The sequence below is a fragment of the Vanellus vanellus genome (assembly GCF_965231255.1).
Source record: "Vanellus vanellus genome assembly, chromosome: 12".
Classification (NCBI taxonomy): domain Eukaryota; kingdom Metazoa; phylum Chordata; class Aves; order Charadriiformes; family Charadriidae; genus Vanellus; species Vanellus vanellus.
In genome coordinates, this window is record NC_138917.1 from 4741387 (window position 1) to 4760202 (window position 18816).

The 18816-nt window shown below is 37.3% G+C and overlaps 1 protein-coding gene across 2 annotated transcripts in view; it reads right to left on the bottom strand.

Annotated features, from left to right (window-relative positions):
- Window positions 1-18816, bottom strand: part of ADAMTS18 (ADAM metallopeptidase with thrombospondin type 1 motif 18) — a gene marked incomplete at both ends in the record, with an annotated part of 78936 nt that overhangs the window by 14278 nt on the left and 45842 nt on the right. For both annotated transcript variants that reach the window (XM_082489191.1, XM_082489190.1), the window contains 5 exons: window positions 581-722; window positions 10987-11231; window positions 12464-12587; window positions 12726-12856; window positions 14824-14996. In XM_082489191.1, the coding sequence (XP_082345317.1) occupies window positions 581-722; window positions 10987-11231; window positions 12464-12587; window positions 12726-12856; window positions 14824-14996 (815 nt within the window). The remainder of the gene's footprint in view (window positions 1-580; window positions 723-10986; window positions 11232-12463; window positions 12588-12725; window positions 12857-14823; window positions 14997-18816) is intronic.

The window sequence follows — 18816 nt, forward strand, 5'->3', positions numbered from 1 at the left end:
CAGGATTTAGAAAAACAAATGGATGGTCTGCGCAAAGCAAATACCTAGAGGAATATGGTAATAAGAAGTTCTTAGCTTATATAGAATTTCAGACTCTGACCTGGCAGAACTCAAATATTTGTAATTAAACAGTGAGAAGATCAGGGTGCAACTGTCAGTAAAGGTCTTAATAATATTTTGGTCTTCAATTAGCCTCTACAGATAAAATAAATTTTACTCATTATTTGGTATCTTTCTGTGTTCCCAAATTACAATAACATCAAAGCACATATTTAATTCCCACAGTACTTCAACAGCAAGATATTATATGCATGTGGATTGATCTAAAAAAAAAAAAAAAAGACAGTCACTGTAAGTGACAGAGATTGAGGCTGGCATGAATTTTTTTTTTTACTATAAAGAGAGTATGAAGGTACTACCTCTATGTTATAAGTTGTCAGATAAAAAAAATAAGGACCAGGTGTTCAGCGTAACCCCCTGTATGTATTGATACACATTTGCAAAGTTAAAGGCAGCTGAAATATTTGAGATGCTGTAAAAAATGAAAAAGAAGAGGATTGGCAATTGGAAGGTTACCTACCACCACCACAAGTAGCTGAGCACTCTGACTGCACCGTCACCCAGGAGTAGCCGTGTTTTTTGACAGATGTCTTGTTTTCATTGTTGGTTTTGGAAAATGTATATTCCCAAGCAATTCCAGGATTTTTGCCCTGTAATAGGATCTATGGAGGGGTATTTGGGGGTTGTTTAAAAAGAACAGGGGGAGGGGGTAAAAAAAAAAGAAAAGCATTCTGTCATTCTGAAGGAAGATGAACTAAACACGATACACACATAATATATTTATACACACCATGTTTGTGAAGGAATTTTCAGGAGACTTAATTTTTCAATAAACTAGAAACCGTCAAAGTAATTCCTAAACACCAAAGTATTTGCTTGGACTAACACTGGCAGGGCATATAGCGGAAGAATGCGGAAGTACACAGTTCAGCATAATGCTCCTTTAAATCAGAAGGCATTTCACTGGATTGGTGAAGCAGAAATGCCTTCAAGTAGATGTGAAATATCATCATCCAAAGACTTCCGGCAGTGCAGCATCAGTCACTGCCCCTGCCCCAGCTCTCAGCGCTCTGCTCCGGCACCTGGCCCTGGACAAGAGGGTGGATTAAAGAAAGCTCATAAAGCTTCAGTCCAGGAGAGGACCCATCCCTGGGTGTCTACAAGGGAAAACGGATTGGAAAAAAATTTTATTCCCGATTTTAGCATAATATGTTAGAAAATTTGTAAAAAGTATGATTACTGACTATAATAGCAGTCTTTGTCATTTAAGTCAGGCAGCCTAGCTCTTGGGGGATGTACTATTTTAGTGGTGAATTATATTGCAGTTTTCATGTAGGCAGCTTTCTAAAATTCACTGTATTCATTTCAAGTCTGAATTATAATCAATGCAAGATGCATGAACATCTGACACAACACATACCTAAATTTGGGGAGAAATTTCTATTTAACGACATTTATTTTAGAAACTATTTTTGGCAGCAAAGTGCATTTATATTCATACTTAATAGGAAAAGTGCAAGAGTTTACAGTTACAGAGCTCTGCTAAGTTTTAATTCTTCAATATGGATCTGGTCATAGTAATACAAAGAGCAGCTGCAGTTAACCTCAGTTCCTAAATATGCTTTTTGATAAGCACTAGCAGTTCAAGTACAGTTTCAGTCTATGTTAATGATTACCATTCAAAATATTAAGAAAATATCAGTTAAGTTCACATGATGTCTAACCCGAGTGCTTAAGCGATCCATGTAGGTAGAACTGATCTGTGTATAAACTGGTGTCATAAAATAGCAACAAATGTGCATTTATGTCATTTAAGACCAAGAAATATAATAACATTTTGAAATGTATCTAAGGGTTTTAAAGTCTTCTGAAAATGTACCTATTGGAAAATAGAAATTACCCATGACAGTGAAAATTCAGGCAAAATTTACATGACCTCCAGCTCAATAATGTTGAACGCATGAAGGATCTGGACTGCATACTGTTTGCTTTTCTAGAAGAAAGAAAAACGGATGCTCTATTTTCCATTCTCAGTAGCCAAAGATTTTATTTCAGTCAGTGAGCCTTAATAATGATCCAAACTGAGAATATAGCAATTAGGACTGTAAAAGGCAAAATACTTCCGAAAGAATTGGGAGAGTATGTACCTTTTCATTGGAAGATTCAGATTATAAAATCCTCCAAGCACAGGTAAATTAAAGTATTTCATGTGAAAGTTTTCATCTCACCCGTCCAAGCTTAATTAACGAGCACCTTAGAATACCTGTGAGACGACGGAAGAAATAGATCTGAGAGGGATTACTGACCTCTCTACTTTTACTGAATATTCTTGTAGAAATACTATTACTATATCTGTTTTAGTGGCAAGTCATATATGTATGTATATATCACAACAATTTTACAAGACTAGGATTGAAATCAAACACTCTGAAATTAGGAAACATTAGAATTGAGACTGCTGTGCAACTTCATGCTGCCCTGCACAGATACACTCTGAATCTCCAGATCTTATACTGTCTTTCCAGAAAGCCTCTACCGTGTTCGGTGCTCACAGCACATGGTGCTCGCTAATGAGCACATTACAAAGTTTCCATATTTTACTTTATGCTCATTCATCAACGTGTGGTTCTGTGCCCTATTTGCTATGCTCTATTCAAACCATTACCAGTGTAACTTTTTTCAGGATTGATCTTTTTTCTTTGGCTATTCATCACTGTCTGATGTAAATGTTTTATAAGATTTAACAGCCTCTTCAGATGAAGGCAAATATCTCTTCTATGTAAATTTTTATTTTTAGAAAGATGGCCTACTGCTGATAGCAAAAATTCCAACTCTGTTAAAACAGCTGTTCCCCAGTCACTTTGAATGTTGCACCTCAAGTCCCTGAGCATTAGAGTTTCTAGAAAAAACAGGTTGCAATTCTATGCGTTCACTTTACCGTCTTTCTCTTAAGGACAAACTGAGACAAATATCTAATGTGTAAAGTTTCAGAACACGTGCTTCAGAAAAAAATAGGCTGTGTTAACCCCAATAAGAATTGAGCCCTGGAAAACTCTTCTTTAACTAAAACAATTCCTTTCCTGGTTCTCCTTACAGACCAGACCTTAAAATGCTTGAATTTGCTTTTACTCATTGGAAGGTCCTACGAGTCCAAGGTACAGCACAGATCTCGGCGTCTTAGGCAGCCAGAAACAATTTCAGAGAGTAGCTTTATTTTCTTCTTGTGTTAGAAAAGATCTGGCTAATGTATGAACAGTCAAAGTCAGATTTCCTCTTTCATGGTCCTGTGAGGATGCACTTTCTCCCATTTCAGTGGGTGCTCTGTGTTCCTTCAAGTGCAGAGGCTGAAATTCTATCTGGCCTTTTAGTAAGTCGTGTGTCAACAGAGGAGGAGGTTTTGTCCATATCTCAAGACCTTGTGTAAGGTTAGCCCTCGTCTCATTTGATTTTGACAACTGTCATAAAACTGTGCTATGTCAAGCGGCCAAAAAAACAGTAAAGCTTAAAGCTTTTATAATGAAAATATCTTGAAGCATTAACCTGAACATTTGTCTTCTGAAAGTGCCCTTTACTTTGTGATAGTAGAGGCAAGAAACAGAACGAATGCATCCTGAACAACGGAATTCAGAGCACAAAAGAGGGAAGCTAAAAGCGGCAATGAGTTTACTCCTGTTACAGCAATATTCTCCTGGTGCTTCAGCAGAGTGAAGGGAATGAAGAGGAAATGATCTCGGACGAGTTTGAACACGGCGCGTTAGTATCTATCACTTCAGAGAACAACCACACAATGAGGTAAGAAACGCGCAACCTCCAGCTGAGTGAGGGCCTGGGGGAGAATCCTGCACACCAGCCAAGCTGGGCCGTACACACAGCGAGACCTGGGGCTGCACCCCTTCTTGCGCCCTGGAAAGCGGACACGATTATCACAGGCTGATGGAGGGAATGTCCTCTCCGTTTCCTGGCTGGTAGCCAAGGCTACAGCCCCTTCCCACCCAGCCGGCTACGAGAAGGAATGTCGATAAAGCAAGAGCTGCATTGGGGTCTTTTTCTTCTTGTATCATCCCAGCTATGTAGGGAGAAGGCAAAATCAAACTCTTGAAAAGCGCTGGAGGCAAAATATTGCAGGGTGCAAAACCACATACTTTAAAGTCCCTGGCACTCAGCTGAAAAATAGTACACAATGTATAATGTTCAACCAAGTTTTCATCAGGAATGCAATACTATTGCAAAGTTGCAATTTTGCCAAAGTAATGAGCATATAAAAAGTTTTCTATCATATTTTCAAACACTCATTATAAAGCCCTTCCTTAACAACCCAATAACTGGAGTCTGCATATACGGCCAAGTTATCAAACCTACAAATTTGGAAAGACCTCCAGTTTTAGTCTACTTAACTGGATGCATTCCAGCATCTTTTCAGCCAACTGGCATTTGCTCCCAAATTTACAGCTGGCAAACAACCTCCCTAAACATTTCCAGTTCCTCAATAGAACTGTTTAATGTCTACCTTTAACACACCAACCACCTGACTTCAGACACAACACTCAGCAGCTCTGACCGCAGGGCGCGGAGTTATAAAATTTACAGCTTCTTGAATACGAAAACCACAGACTCTACGGCTGGAATCTGCCAGATCTATTCTGAGGAAAAAGAACTGTGGCTTTTGCTTAGGGCACAAAATGTTAAAACAATGGATAAATTGAATTCTCCCGAGTAAAGAACCTTTTCCTTGTGCTGCTAATTTTGATTTCAAAGTTAAACCAATAAGTTTTCTAAACTAGCTGTGCATCTGCTCCTTTGTTTGAGATTATTTTTTTTTTTCCTATGGCTATCCTAAGTTTCCAATACAATACTCCATTTTGCAGGTCAAATTTTTAAAGGGTCAATCAACGTTGCTTTGTTATGACTGACTGTGCTTTTCAGGTAGTTTTTATTGTAAAATGTGTATGTGAAGTTACTTGCAATACACAAGATAGATAAACTACTCTTTCTTCCATAATATTCTGTCCGAGGTATAGGAAAGCATACTAATGGCTGGCATGTAAGAAGCTGAAAAAATGACTCATTACGTCTGTGAAAGACACAGAGGGAAGCTGAGTATAGAGAAAAAGCCAAGTAAAGGAATAGCTACTGTTTACCCATACGTGCCTCGTGTATTTTCATCTTTACTCATTCTGCACGTGCATAATTTACAAAATGGGCGTGAGCCCAAACTTTGAATCCCAGCATACACAGTAGCTTTGATCTGAGTCTTCAAATTGCATCTACATTTCCTGGGTCACTCCCATGCTTTGACAATTTCTTTAGGTGGATGTAACGGAGTTAAGCTATCTGCAGTGAACCATCAATTACACCAAGAAGGGCGGGCGGGGAAGTTTGTGAGCAAGACCGATGCCTGGCTGCGTTATGCTTGCAAGACCTGGAGTTTCCATCTACTGTGAATCTACGTGCTGTTTAACAAATATTGTAACATCCAACATCCTACGCCAGATTCTGATTTTGCTGTTCAGTCAAGATAATTCCATGGACCTTTATGAATTTACTCTGGTTTCAGGAGGATAAATTTAAGCATGCAGCATATGATGCTAGTGGAAAGCTGTTTAAAACAAATTTTAAAACGGGACCGCTGTCTTGAATGGGCAGTTGTTGGACAGGATCCTTGACAGTGGCTAGCACCAGGAGCTTCAAAGGAAAGTGAGAGAACACCTGTTTGGAAAGCACCAGTACAGGAAGAATTACCCATTGGTTACTTAAGCCAAATGTTAAAACAAAAGGGGTTTTATCTCAATATTTCTAAAGTCACTTTAAACACAATCTTAACTAAAAGCTGATGACAAACTATTGTTTTTCAAGAAAGTCCACTAAGGTCATCAAGAGGAAAAAAAAAAAAAAAAAAAAGAGAGAAAAAAAAGGGTATCATTGAAAGGTCCTGTATGATCTCATTTCTACTTCAGCTGTTTCAAATTTATCTTCTGTTGTTATTGTGTCTCCTTTTTTTTACTGTTCACATGCTAAATGTACAACCTTCAGGGATACTGTCCAGCTAATCTCTCCTCACTAAAGGAGAACTCTTTTATCCCTTGTATTGAATCAACATCTGTATCTTATAAGCACATCTTAGCTCTCTTTAGCTTACTTTCTCTTTAGGGGAAATCAGTACAAATTTATCATCTAGTAGCTAATAATAAATGTAATGCTTCAGAACTGCAGCTTGGCTTTCTCCCAGTGGCAGCTAGATCATCAGTAAAGTCATTCCACCTGGCCTCCTTTCTCTTTTTTTCTCCTATTGATAAAGAGGAAGTGATTTACTGGTTTTAATTAGACATATTCCTGCCTTGAAGCTCCATTCACCTTCTCTTCCCATGAACGCCTGCCTCTTTGCAAAGCATCCTTTCCAGCTGTTACTTACTGCTGTCAAAACAAACTATCTTTTTTCAGAAAGATTTCACAATTTCTTGATTCAATATTTCACCAAGTTTGAGGTAAATTTCAGTGAGGATACTGATCCTGTCTTGTCCTGAAAAGCTTTACAGTGCTTTCTCAAATCGGCTTTGGGTTCTCAAGTCAGTCAATTCTTCATCCGTTTATTGATAGAATGGAAAACCAAATTATTAAACTCTCATGTTTTCAAGTTAGTTTATCAATCCCTGGTCATGCAAGGTTTTTCATGGCCACATAACAGTTCTATTTCTTTTGCCCTTTCCGAATCTTTCCCGTAATTTGAGTCAGTCGTGGAGGCTGACTGAATATTTCAACAGATGGATGTCAGGAGTGAACCTCATCTGAGTTCTGTATCGCTAGAGCCCTGTGATGGCAACATCCCTCATGCTCTGTTAGCCTCTTCTGGAAAGTATTTTCAGCAGTCAGTGGCACCCACTGGCAGCCCTTGTTTCCAAAGGTAGAGAAATGGATGATGAATTTACTGTTTGTTTCTCCTCAAGTTAAATATTTTTCAGTTAACAGAAAAACATTGACAAGGTGTTTAAATTGAAAGTGCTGACCTTAGATTACCTATGACCAAATGACAGATAAATGAGCTGAATATATTCAACTACATTAAAAAAAAAAAAAATCAAAATTCCAGCATGTTTCCATTTAAGATGAGACAATTATGCTACAGAAACCATATTTTAAAAACCTGGTATTAATTTCTGATCCTAGATTATCATTTAACTATCATATTTCTACCACTTCGACCTTTGTCTGTTATTTTATCTAGCCTGAATCTGACCTTTTGGGAACTGCCTTCTGAATCCATGAATATTTTTCATTTCAGCTTTTATTGGTTTCTACAAACCCACAATCACCAAAGTATCAATAATACTAACTGCAACTTCAGAAGGATACAGATACACACATTCTGAAGGGCACTGGTTTGCTGGGTTATCTCTCTTGCCCTCTCTCCATCTGTGAAATTAATTCTTGAGCAATCCAGAAAGGGTTCTGATGAATTCTAAAATCTCATCATGCTTCCAGTAGTTGAGCTCAGGAAATACTAGTCCTACACATTTAATTCCACATTCTTCTCACAATGTTCTCCTCCTCCTCCAAAAATATTTGGCCACTATAGTTTGTATTTCTTCTCCCACAACCTTGTTAAATTACAGATTTGCTGCCCTTTGTCTTCTTTGGTATGACTCGTTCCTATAATTACATACACATAATATATGTAAATATATATGTGTGTGTTTATTTTTTGGTGAAATTCCAGGGTAAATAAGAAAAGTACTTTATCAGTCTTTTTCTTGTGTCTTATCCATTTTTGAATAGTGTTTAGGATGGCAAAGTCTGATTAAATGATACATGCTCAGCTGAACTATTGAAAAACCTGATAGAAAAATAGATGCGTAGGAACATACTGTACAATAAGATATTAATAGAAACATTCTGTGGAACTGCAAGGCTGAACTTGTGATACGCAAGACAATAGGGAATTTTAAGATTTTTTTTTCTCATTTGGGTTTCATCCTTCTGTCTTAATACATGCTTCAAATGCCTCTTTCAAGAAAATATTTTGGGGAATGACTGCATTTCAAAGGAAGTGATTGCCTTGAGCACAGACTCGCCAGACCTGTCTGGACCTGGAGCGCACTGGTCCCATCCTCTCCTGTGAATGTTGCTCAGAGGACGTGCATAACCTGAACGTTCTGGACAGTGCAGGCTGATTTGCATTCAGAAACACAGTCAAAAACATGGACCGGGCCGTTTGAGTCACCACGCAAATGTCTAGCAAAACTATGACTACAAAATTAAACAGGCAAAAGCTGTGTTAATCTGTCGTTCAGATCATAGTGGAATGGCAATAAATACACCTACAAACCCTTATATTTTCTGCCCACCTGAACAATAAAAGTTCCTGTATTTATGCATGCAATTTATTCCAATTCTCAATACCTGCAGTGTGCATTTTTACAAGGGCTTGCAGTGAATTCTTCTGGAAAAAAAGTATTAAATTTCTTTTGAATACAACCTAATTAAAAAAATGAAGAAAAAAATTTCTAAGCATTACAAGAAGAAGTTGAGGTTCGATCCCTGGAAAGCCTTATCTTAGTGAAAATCAACTTAATGGGATAAAAAATTGCTAGCAGGACATTTTTGTATGCTGCTTTGAAAATTACAGATGAAATCAAAATAAAAACAAAGCTACCATGTAGTATGCTTAAACATTCCTTTTTCAGCCTTTTATCAGTTTCTGCTATTTATAGTTGAAGTAGTATTTGTTTCATTATTACTGCTCTAAACAGATCTTCAGCAATATGTGTGTATTCTCATAAAAGCGTATTCCTTTAGTTTTCATTGGCATTTTTGCTGCTTAAAGTTATTGGTAAATCATAAATAATGCAGATCTCTGAACAGACAAGATTTTGCTTTTTTTTTTTTTTTTCAGAATTCAGCTTGTTGAATGTTGCTTAAATTATTGAAAGGAAAAAAAAAATCTTGACTACAGCTCATAGATATATATAATTGGGGAATATGTAACCGTAACATTTTCAGTCATTAGAATCCCTAGTTACCAATGCCAGTGGTGTAGGTATTTCAATAAAAATACAAGGGAAGTTTAAATAAGCTCTCATAGGAGCAATAGCCTCCAGTTAAATGTTTAATCTTAATAAAACTGTTTAGTATAATTTGATAGGATGAAAATAGAAGTGTTATTTGGCATTAAATTTTTTTTCTTTAATCTTTATTCTGCACAGTATGTGCACGATATGCAGCCAAGTAAGTCATCTTGCAGGCAATTTATTATTCATACTTTAGCTCTATAATAATACAGTTCAATCTACTTTGTATTATGACGAAGAAGATTCCTGAGACTTCAGCTTAACATTTCATAGTATCTATAAGCGTGCTTGTTTCTTTGGTGTAAGGCTGTTCTGGAGATGATTTGCAGACAGGGAAGCACGTCTGTAATTTGTAGACCTAACTCTTCCTTGGACCAAAGCATCCCTATTAACATGCATACTCAAAAAGAAAATTCTTCAACTGAGAAAAAATGTTTCTAAAAGGCATTGCAAATTGTGGTAGTAATTTGTGAAAATACATGCCCTTAGCTCATCTCAAACTGTCCATCCTAAAACATGTCTTAATCCTAAAGTGCTTTGACATGTGTTTGTGGTCCATGAACTTCAGTGGCTCTTAAATATATGTTTAACTATATTACTCAGTCAGTATGAATAGCAGTAAGGGTCTTCAGTATTCCAAATAAAAACTTTACTGAATAGTTGTGAAAGTTTAAATAATCCTTGAAGAATGTATTTCATGTCCCAGGCCGTACTTACTGTGTTGCTTAGTTTAACAGAACAGAGCTGTGTAAGGGAGACAGGATGTAGAGTTCTCAGCTAACCGCTCCTGCTAAACCTCTGCAGAGAGCAGTTTTAAGTTACGGTGTTATATGATGGGGCAAAGAACCGCAGATTGCTGCCTCGGAGATGGGGCACAGCGCTTGCTCTCACGCTCCCCCAGTGCGGGGCAGAAGGAGCAATGCCTTTGAGAGAGAGCTGACCAGAGTACTGCTGGGAGGTGTGGGGAGGAACTGAACCCTTCTGGGGAGAGCTCCTTCCTTCTCACAGGGAAGGATTCATCAAAACAGACATAGCAGATGAGTTACAAAGCCAAGGGTTCGCTAGAGCTTTCTAACAAAGCAGGCAAGGTAGCATAGCCAACAGGGAGTACAGACTTCAGCGATTCAGCCAGAAATTGACCCTCAGATGTTCTGATGCATTTTAAAAGGAAATGTAGTAAAATAACCTAATGCAGAAAGAGATTTTTCTTAGAACAGAACTATTAGTGGCCAATTTCAAAATTGCAACACTGGAACAAACCATTTAAGTACCAAATTTACTTTCTATGAAATATAGTTTCAGCAGAAGACATCTGGCAGACAGAGTAGGTGATACAAATTTGACTGGGGATAAACATGTACAAACTTCATTATTTTAGATGCTATCACCAATAAAACTGAATCAACAGCAATTACACAGGAGCCTGTGTGTGGTACTTTGACCATTTGTGTCCCAAGGTAGATGTAAAAATGGCTACATGCGCCTGCACTTTCAGAAGCATTATTTGAAATTGTTACCATTAAGCCTTGCCATACTGTTAGGTTTAATTTTTACATCCCTGCATTTTATTGTATGCCATTTGTGGGAATCTCTATTACCATTGTGCTGCAACTGAGAAATAATGCTATATGGTGTGCTTTATGCACCTTCCTTTTCACTGAATTTGTGACAGTTTACTAAACTTCAGACCTTGATAAACTGGTGAAAGGCCTTTCAATCTAGCATGACCACACAATTAAGTCTGAATACGATCGTGACTCAACGCTATTCTTTAATCTTGCTGAGAGCTACAGTGCAGAGCTAAAGCTGTCGTTACTAATTCTGTAATAGACATCAAGGGAAGAATAAACAGAAGCAAGCTTACTTCAAAGACCAGCGTCTCATTAGTCGGTCCTGCTGCATATAGACTCTCTGGATGGTTAAAAGAGCGTTGATAATCAAAAACTGTTCCAGCAAAAGAGAACTTTCCTGGCCAGTCAATTGTCCAGTCTCCTGTTAGGTAATACTTTTTACTAAGGTTGCGCACTGCGAGGTAGCTGGTGGAGATCTGCAGTTCCTGGAGCTGTATACTGCGTGCTCCTGCTGGAATAGTGACCACGGCATAGTAGTCTGAAATGAAAGAAGTAAGCCACGTTTTTGCAGTTGTCGTACAGATAGAGATGGCTTATAATTTTTGAGCCAATTTGAAATTTTTGCACTTTAAAAGATATTGAAGACAGCTGTTCTGATCCACCAAAGTTACTCCGTTTTCACAAGGGAAAAACAGTTCTAATTTTAGCCCCTCCTGCGCAGCCTGTAATCAGAGTAACTCAGAGGTATTTCAATTCCTGGAATTTTTCTTTGTGATTAAAGACAAGAAAAAGCAAGTTCACCTCGGAAAAATGCAGAACAGACTAATGGTTGTTTCACTGTAATTGCTTTACCGTGTTCTCCCGGTAGTTCCCTACACTAGTTGGAAGGTACCACTTGCATCATGGACAAGGTTTTTGAGGTGAGATGCACTGGGATGCAGAGAGCTTTCACAAAGCCCCGTAAACCGCTGGATCTCCCTGCTGTGAGCTACTGCACTCTGAGCATGTACAAATCTCACTCATTCTACAGTCAGATGGGACACCGCTGACATCTCCAACATGCACTGCACAGAGCTAATTTCGCAGAGCATTCAGTTTAGATTATTTTTCGAGCATTGTATCTCTGTATTACTATATCCTAAACAATTTCTTGGCTTATATTACTGTAGTATTGACATGTCTTATGATCAACAATAAATGGATCCACAAAATACTCCCATGGGTAAAGAAATATTATCTGCTTTTTACGCCTGAGAAACTGAGGCATAGTGAGATTATTTCACAAGAAGCCTGTGACAGTCCACTAAAGAAAAGTCCACCTCCCAGTTATTGGATCATCCTTTGAATCAATTGGACAGCTTCCAGTCGACTGAATTTGAAAATGGACATGGAAATACTGTCATGTTTGGCACTATGATGTGCATTGCTTTTTATATCTTTTACAGTCCCATTCCAGTCAGAGCTGTTGACAGCTATTTTTTCACTTGCCTGAATCCTAAAATCTCTTTTAAGAGGAAATTCACATGTAAAGGGAAAATGTGGCTTAAGAAATAAGAGGAATGCTTGCAAATTAACTAACCGAGACTTGTGCTCATAGCTTTCTTGTTACCAAGAAACAGGAGAAATGTGAACTCTCCTCTCACTCTCCTTGTGATTTTCAGTTCACATCTGGACTTTTAGCCACTGCCCTAATGAGGAACGAGTCATATATATTACATGGGAATACAGCAGAGCAATGAGTTGATGATCATGTGGAACAGCTTTCCTTACCATTAGCTTTGTGCTGGATCAAGTATTGGCCTTTAAAGAACTTGCACGTTGAATTATCTCCTTTGCAAACTCCACAGGCATCCAGTTCAGCTTTGGAACCAAGTCCATGATCACACCCTACTTGCTGCAACCAAAAGGCACAAATGAAGGTCTCAGACACAAGGGAATTCGAAGAAACAGCTAGATTTTCCACAAAGGAGTCAATTGCCCACTTAAAAAAAAAATAGACATTAGGATTGTAAGAAACTTAATTTTATCTTACTTCACATATTCCATCAATGCAAACATCATATTTATTTGGAGAACACAGGGTTCCATCCTTCACTTTGCTGGACATTGCAAAGAAAAAGTCAAAGTCTTCAGCTGTGCAGTACAATTTACATCTATCTTCCTCTGGGGAAAAAAAAAAAAAGAAAAAGACCAAAATCAAGAAAGTATTAGCAGACCTGCAGCACAGTTTAAATAAATAAAAAAAAAAACCACCCTGCTATTGTTTCTTCCTGCATCCTAGAGACAAGCTACGAGGATTAATTTTGCGTGGTGACATATTAGGACCTCAAGATGGGCAGAAATATAGCCAAACACAGTAGCTTATACTATGCTGTTTTAAAAGAACATGTGGGTTTGACTGCCCACACATAGAATTAAGAATTCAAAACCAGTGTGAAAACGTACATTGCATTAGTTCTGCTGATGTGGCCCTGATTTCAGTTCCACTGGTTCACACTTTCAAATTTCATTTTTTATTAAGAGAAATGGGAGATTGTAATAATTTTATTTAATTTTTAGTTAAAATTTGAAAAATACATAAGATGGCCCAAATGATAGTTCAGCTGAAAGCTAGGACTGGGGACAGATTTTCCCCTGACAAAAGCACTTTTCCTCTAAAAAATTCCAACCATTGTCAATAACATTTCTTCTTATTAACAGACAGTATGTTATACTTATGAAGAGCTGATTAATTCTACATAAACAAAAACAGTCATGCAATTGTAAATATTGCAACAATTGCTGAAGTACACAATTTTAATACAAATAGTAAGTGCAACAAATAAACAGCATAACAAAATTTTGAAGAACGTGAAATTGGATTCAAAATAGTATCCTTTTATTCTTAAATAAGCAGCTGGATTTTCAATAGTACTTTCTGCAGAGGCAAGGCATCTGTAGCAATTTTGAAAACCAGATCATGTTTTCAGAACTATAAATGTAGACCTTGGGGGAGATTTTGAAAAGCAGCTAGGAGAGTAAGGACAGGCATTTGCAAGTTCAGGGTCGCATGAAGATGTCTTGCTTTTGAGAATTAGGCCCTTTGTCCCTAATTTTAAGTTCCTATTTCTTTTCCTAAATGTAGCCCCTGCCTTTAAAACCAACGTAGGCTACTTTAATTTCTGTTCAACGATGCATTATTCTCCCTACTGTACAACATCCGTTGTTACATGCTGTGAAACCGTATTTCCTCTGTTCACAATGGCTGTTAGGACATAGGTTTCTGAATACCCACGAAAACATCTGCAAAGTCCTTTGAAAAAAATATAATTGGGCTATGAATGAAAGTTACATGTATATGTGTGTATATATATAATTATACACTTCCTATCATCAAAAGCAAATTTGTACAGGTGCTAAATGAAGCAGCTACAATGTGACATAATCCAGCCACTTTTATTCATGTAGTAGCAATTTCAGCTACAAACTGTGCTTTCAAACTGCAGAAAACATTTGTTGTATCTGATAAAAATTAATACTGATGCAAAATATTTGCAAAATTAAGATGTGTAAAGTAAAAATAAACTTTGCTTATACCAAAGGCAAGAAATAGTTATTAAGACATGAACTTTATAAAGATCTCCTAGTAAAAGATGACTTTAAAAAAATTATGCCAGTACATTGTTTGTTTTTCCAATTCTCATGGGACTATACCAGCAGAAATGTCAAAAGGTTGATTTATTGTTACATTTTGAAATCTGAGAACATTCCAAAGGAAGGAAGATTCTGGTAGTGTGATTGTGGGAGCTCACATTTCCCATGCTGAAAAATCCATGGAAATCGTTTGCTTTGTTTTCACACTAACAGATATGTAACATAAAATGAAAGAGAGGGGTAGCAACAGCCAGGGAGTCATGCTAAGGACAAAGATTTAAATTCACAACCAAAATCAATTCTGCATGTTCATACAGGCAGTATTGCATGGGAGGCCGGATTCAACTATGCTAGAAAGCAAACACATCTCAAATAAGTCAACTGAATTTCTATTTGCTTACATCAGGGTGATATTTGCCCAAAGAATATGGATGAATTACAGCTTATAGCTTGCTTCCTGCAATTGCCTTTGTCCATCAGAGCTGTGGCATAATTACCTTCCACTTTAGTATATGGCTTCCATTTGTAGTACCATCCCCGGAAAGGTTTGCTGTTGTATTCTGCACACTGCTGGGCACGGAAGTCCAAACTGTTTGCTGGACATGGCTGATTATTACAAAGTTGATAAATACGACTGGAACCTTGGCAGAATTTGCCACCATACTGTGGCCTAAAAAAAAGAAAAAAAAATTATTTTGCAAAACCTACTTTTTGTGATTGGCATGTTACATGTGTATTAACAGAGAAAACGAGAGGATGCGTTGTCTTAGGAGATCAGTATTTCTTATGTGGGCCATTAGTTTTCATGGCTCCTAAAACCAAGCAAAGCAGTTGCCATGAATTATCTACTTGGATCACTGCAAACTCAGCAAAGATGCAACCATCTAGAGGTGAGTCATATTTTCACTAATTTAAATTTATAGGGCTATTTTGTATTGGCTGTTTTCAATCTTGTTATATAGCTATTTTTACTCTGCTCTAACCCAGGAATGAACATGTGCAAAGAATTACCTATCACAATAAGAGTTAATAAAGGATAACATAACACTGATGAAACATAAACAGAATGAATAATTACATATGGTTGTTCATTTGTTTTGTAAATCATTTTAAAAAAATGTGCTTTTAAACAGTCAAAGGAAAGAAGGACTGTGCATAGTTGCACCGCTGTAGGAAAATACTGGAATTCATGGATAACTTTAAACGTGTCACATCTACTTCAGCAAACCTTACCTGGGCATTTCCCTTAATTTTGGCCAGAACGAAAAGAGCGTATTCTATTATTTGCTAGTATCTTATCTTACCAGAATAATAGTTTTTAACTATTTGGTCTATGCAGGCAATGGTAAAACAATGAAAAATGTAAGACTCGCTCTTTTTAAAGTGACTGAGAGGTCTCATGAGCTGCTGAGAAATGTGTTCACTCACATTTGTATTCCTTATAGATCTACATAGGAATTCCCTGATGTTATTTTTGCAGTTTCACAATGCTGAGATACACATCTGCAAGTACTGAGCCAAATCTTCAAAACACCAAATTCTAAGAACTGTTTGTTGTATTATACAATTTTTGCATCAAGTCAGAAGAAATGTAACAATGCTGCACTTGCATATATTTATATAATGATTTTTAAAAATTAGGAAACATACATACTTGGAAGACAAGCTATGGGCAGCTTGCCCATATTCCACACGCATTAAGGAAAAAAATTAGAAGAATATAAAAGATACTGAATAATAATAACATATTAATGAACAATAATAATTAATAATAATGGTATAAAAGATACAGTTGTGAGAAGTATAATTGCAGTTGTTTCTGTAAATCCCTAAACACTATGTTATAACTGTTCCCCATATCAAGTATCCCATGCAACCTCTCTTAACGTGCACCTGACTGCAGTACTATGGAGGCAACTTGGTGCAACATGGATGAGATAATCCAGGTGCTTTTTCTGTTTGCTCTGTTATAAATTTAACCCTCATATGTCTAACTCTATAACCAAGCTGGGGCTTGGTTTTTATGTTTTGAATCAGCTTTGATTGTACACAATATCTGTCTTTTCCAGAATTTCGAGCTACAAAACAGTCTTTCAAAGGAAGAGGTGGAAACCCACCTGCTACTCTATGTGAAGCTGGGTTAAAGCATCAGCAAAATGTGTTGTGGAAAAAGAAAACAACTTCCAGTGACTTGAGGTCACCTTCTAGCTACACTGACACTGGGTGTAACAGCAAAGCTCTTAAAACGAAGTCAAATTTTCTGTCCTAGTTGGTGGCAATTCAGTCTGTGAAGGGCAAGGGAGGATATGTAACGTCGGTGAAGTCAGGGAGGATTTATGTTGACTTTGTGCAATTGGTGAGAGCTTTGAGTTAAGGCAGCCAAACTGTTGGGTTCTTACTCAATTCTCTACAGGCTTTCTTTACAGCTTCAGCACGTGTATGATTTTTGACCTCCTTCAGCCCCAGAGAACAAATCTGCTTTACTGTAAGGAAAAGAAGCAACCTCCTTCCAAGTAAATGCCACCAAACAAGCAATGCACTAGAATTATTTATGGCTAGATCGTGATTTCTAGCCACAGTCTTGCATTTGAGTATGGTATAAAATTCCACCAAACTAAGGGAGCACTGAAAGAGGCATTCTGTTTCCCGGCTGTGTTACAGCATTTTACTATTACAGTCACTCCCATGACTGAAACTGTTGGCCAGAGAATTATGGAAACTTCCCCACCTTCGTTCTTTACCAACAAGATGTCAGTAAGACTTAAGTAATTCACTGGAAACTAAATGTAGATCTACAAAACCAAATTTCTGAAAAAAAGAGTATTCTCTACACTGACAAAACCAGGCTTTTTTTGGTGACGTTTATACCACCCGTAGATTTTAGTTTGACTGCCTACAGAAGCTCTGTTAGTGTAACTGCGCTTACAAAGGAATGCTTTGCACAGAGGCGTTCCGATACTTCTACACTGCTCCTCATGCAGATATAGCCTACACTTTCCATCAATCCGTGCACCTCCCCAGTGTACGCAAGTATAGGTAAAGATACCTGCACGAATAGATGCTGACAGAGCTGAGGATAATTGGAAAAGGGAGAAATTTGGTGAGAAAGGCCAGCAAAAAAACAGTCTCCAAGGAATGATTTGTAAAAGGAATGTAAGTGCAAAGATGTAAATACTCCACTTCCTGTAAGACTCAAATATTAAAATGCTACAAGAGTAGCTTCAATTAATTCTTCAGTACCCTTTTAAGAGTAGAGTTCATGAACAATGAAAGTAAAACGGATATTCACTGCAAGGCAACACAGAGAGTGAGAAATACTGGAATTAATCTCATCAAGGAAAGTATTTTATGCATTACAAATGCAATTGGGCTCTGAAATTCTGGACTCCTATTTTTTCATGTTTTGTAATCATTTAAATTCAAGTGAGAACATTTCTGCTAATACTATGACCGTGTTATGATAGCATCACAAAGCTAGACTAGTTTATTCTGCATGAATTTGAAAGGTCTACTAGGTCATTCACAGTCTTCATTTTTAATTAGTATTTTAAATGGCATCATTACTTTGCTTCAGTTTACATCTGCATTGTCCGTAATCACTGTTACAGATATTGTACACAAAAGATTAAAAAGACATGTTCAAGCAATTTTGGTTTAGTCTTTTGATTGCACACATGCCTAAAGCTCCATTCTACTCTTACGGAACAATGCGCTATTGTGAAGTGGGTAGGATGCAGTCCCACAGATACGATTAAGGTATTAATTTAAATCTCTTGGGCACTCTTCAGGTTCTTTCCCAGCTAAACTATTGAATTATGTAATCTATTTCTATTTTGGAAAAGCACCTCAATTGTGAAATGTTGTCATGTAAGAAAACCAGATCCATGAAATTACACTGTGACAATTTACAGAAACATAATGATTTTAGCAAATCTGCATATTTCTGTGTTCTACAGATGACCTCCATAGGTGTTGCTAGTATGAATTCGTACAGAACTCCGGTGGTAATTCAGAAGCCATACCTAGACCTGTTTGGGTGTGGTCACAAGGGCTGTCTTAAAATTGTCAAGAGAAAGGGAGTTGAATTGGCTGAATATTATTTGCAAGAGGAAAATTTCACATACAAACACAGGTAATGAGATTTTCATCAGCAGCAGCCTGAATTTGTGTTCTTCACCTGTCTTTAGGTTTCTAATAAGATGTGTCACCTTTAAAATCACTGGAAACCTAGAAATCTCCCTCAATGTTCATAAGTCAGTTGCTTTGAGAAATGGACTACTCATTTATAAACCTCATCTTAGAGTCCAGTGAGCTCTTCTAAGATCCACACCCCGTGTCCTAATCTCTTACAGAAATACATTTTATTCTTTGTCATTCTCAGAATTTTGCTATCTAGAATCATCTATCAAGCTTCTGAACAAAATAAACATTAGCTCCGACAAAAATCTGGATTAGGAAAAGTGAAATAAATATATTACATATGAAATAAT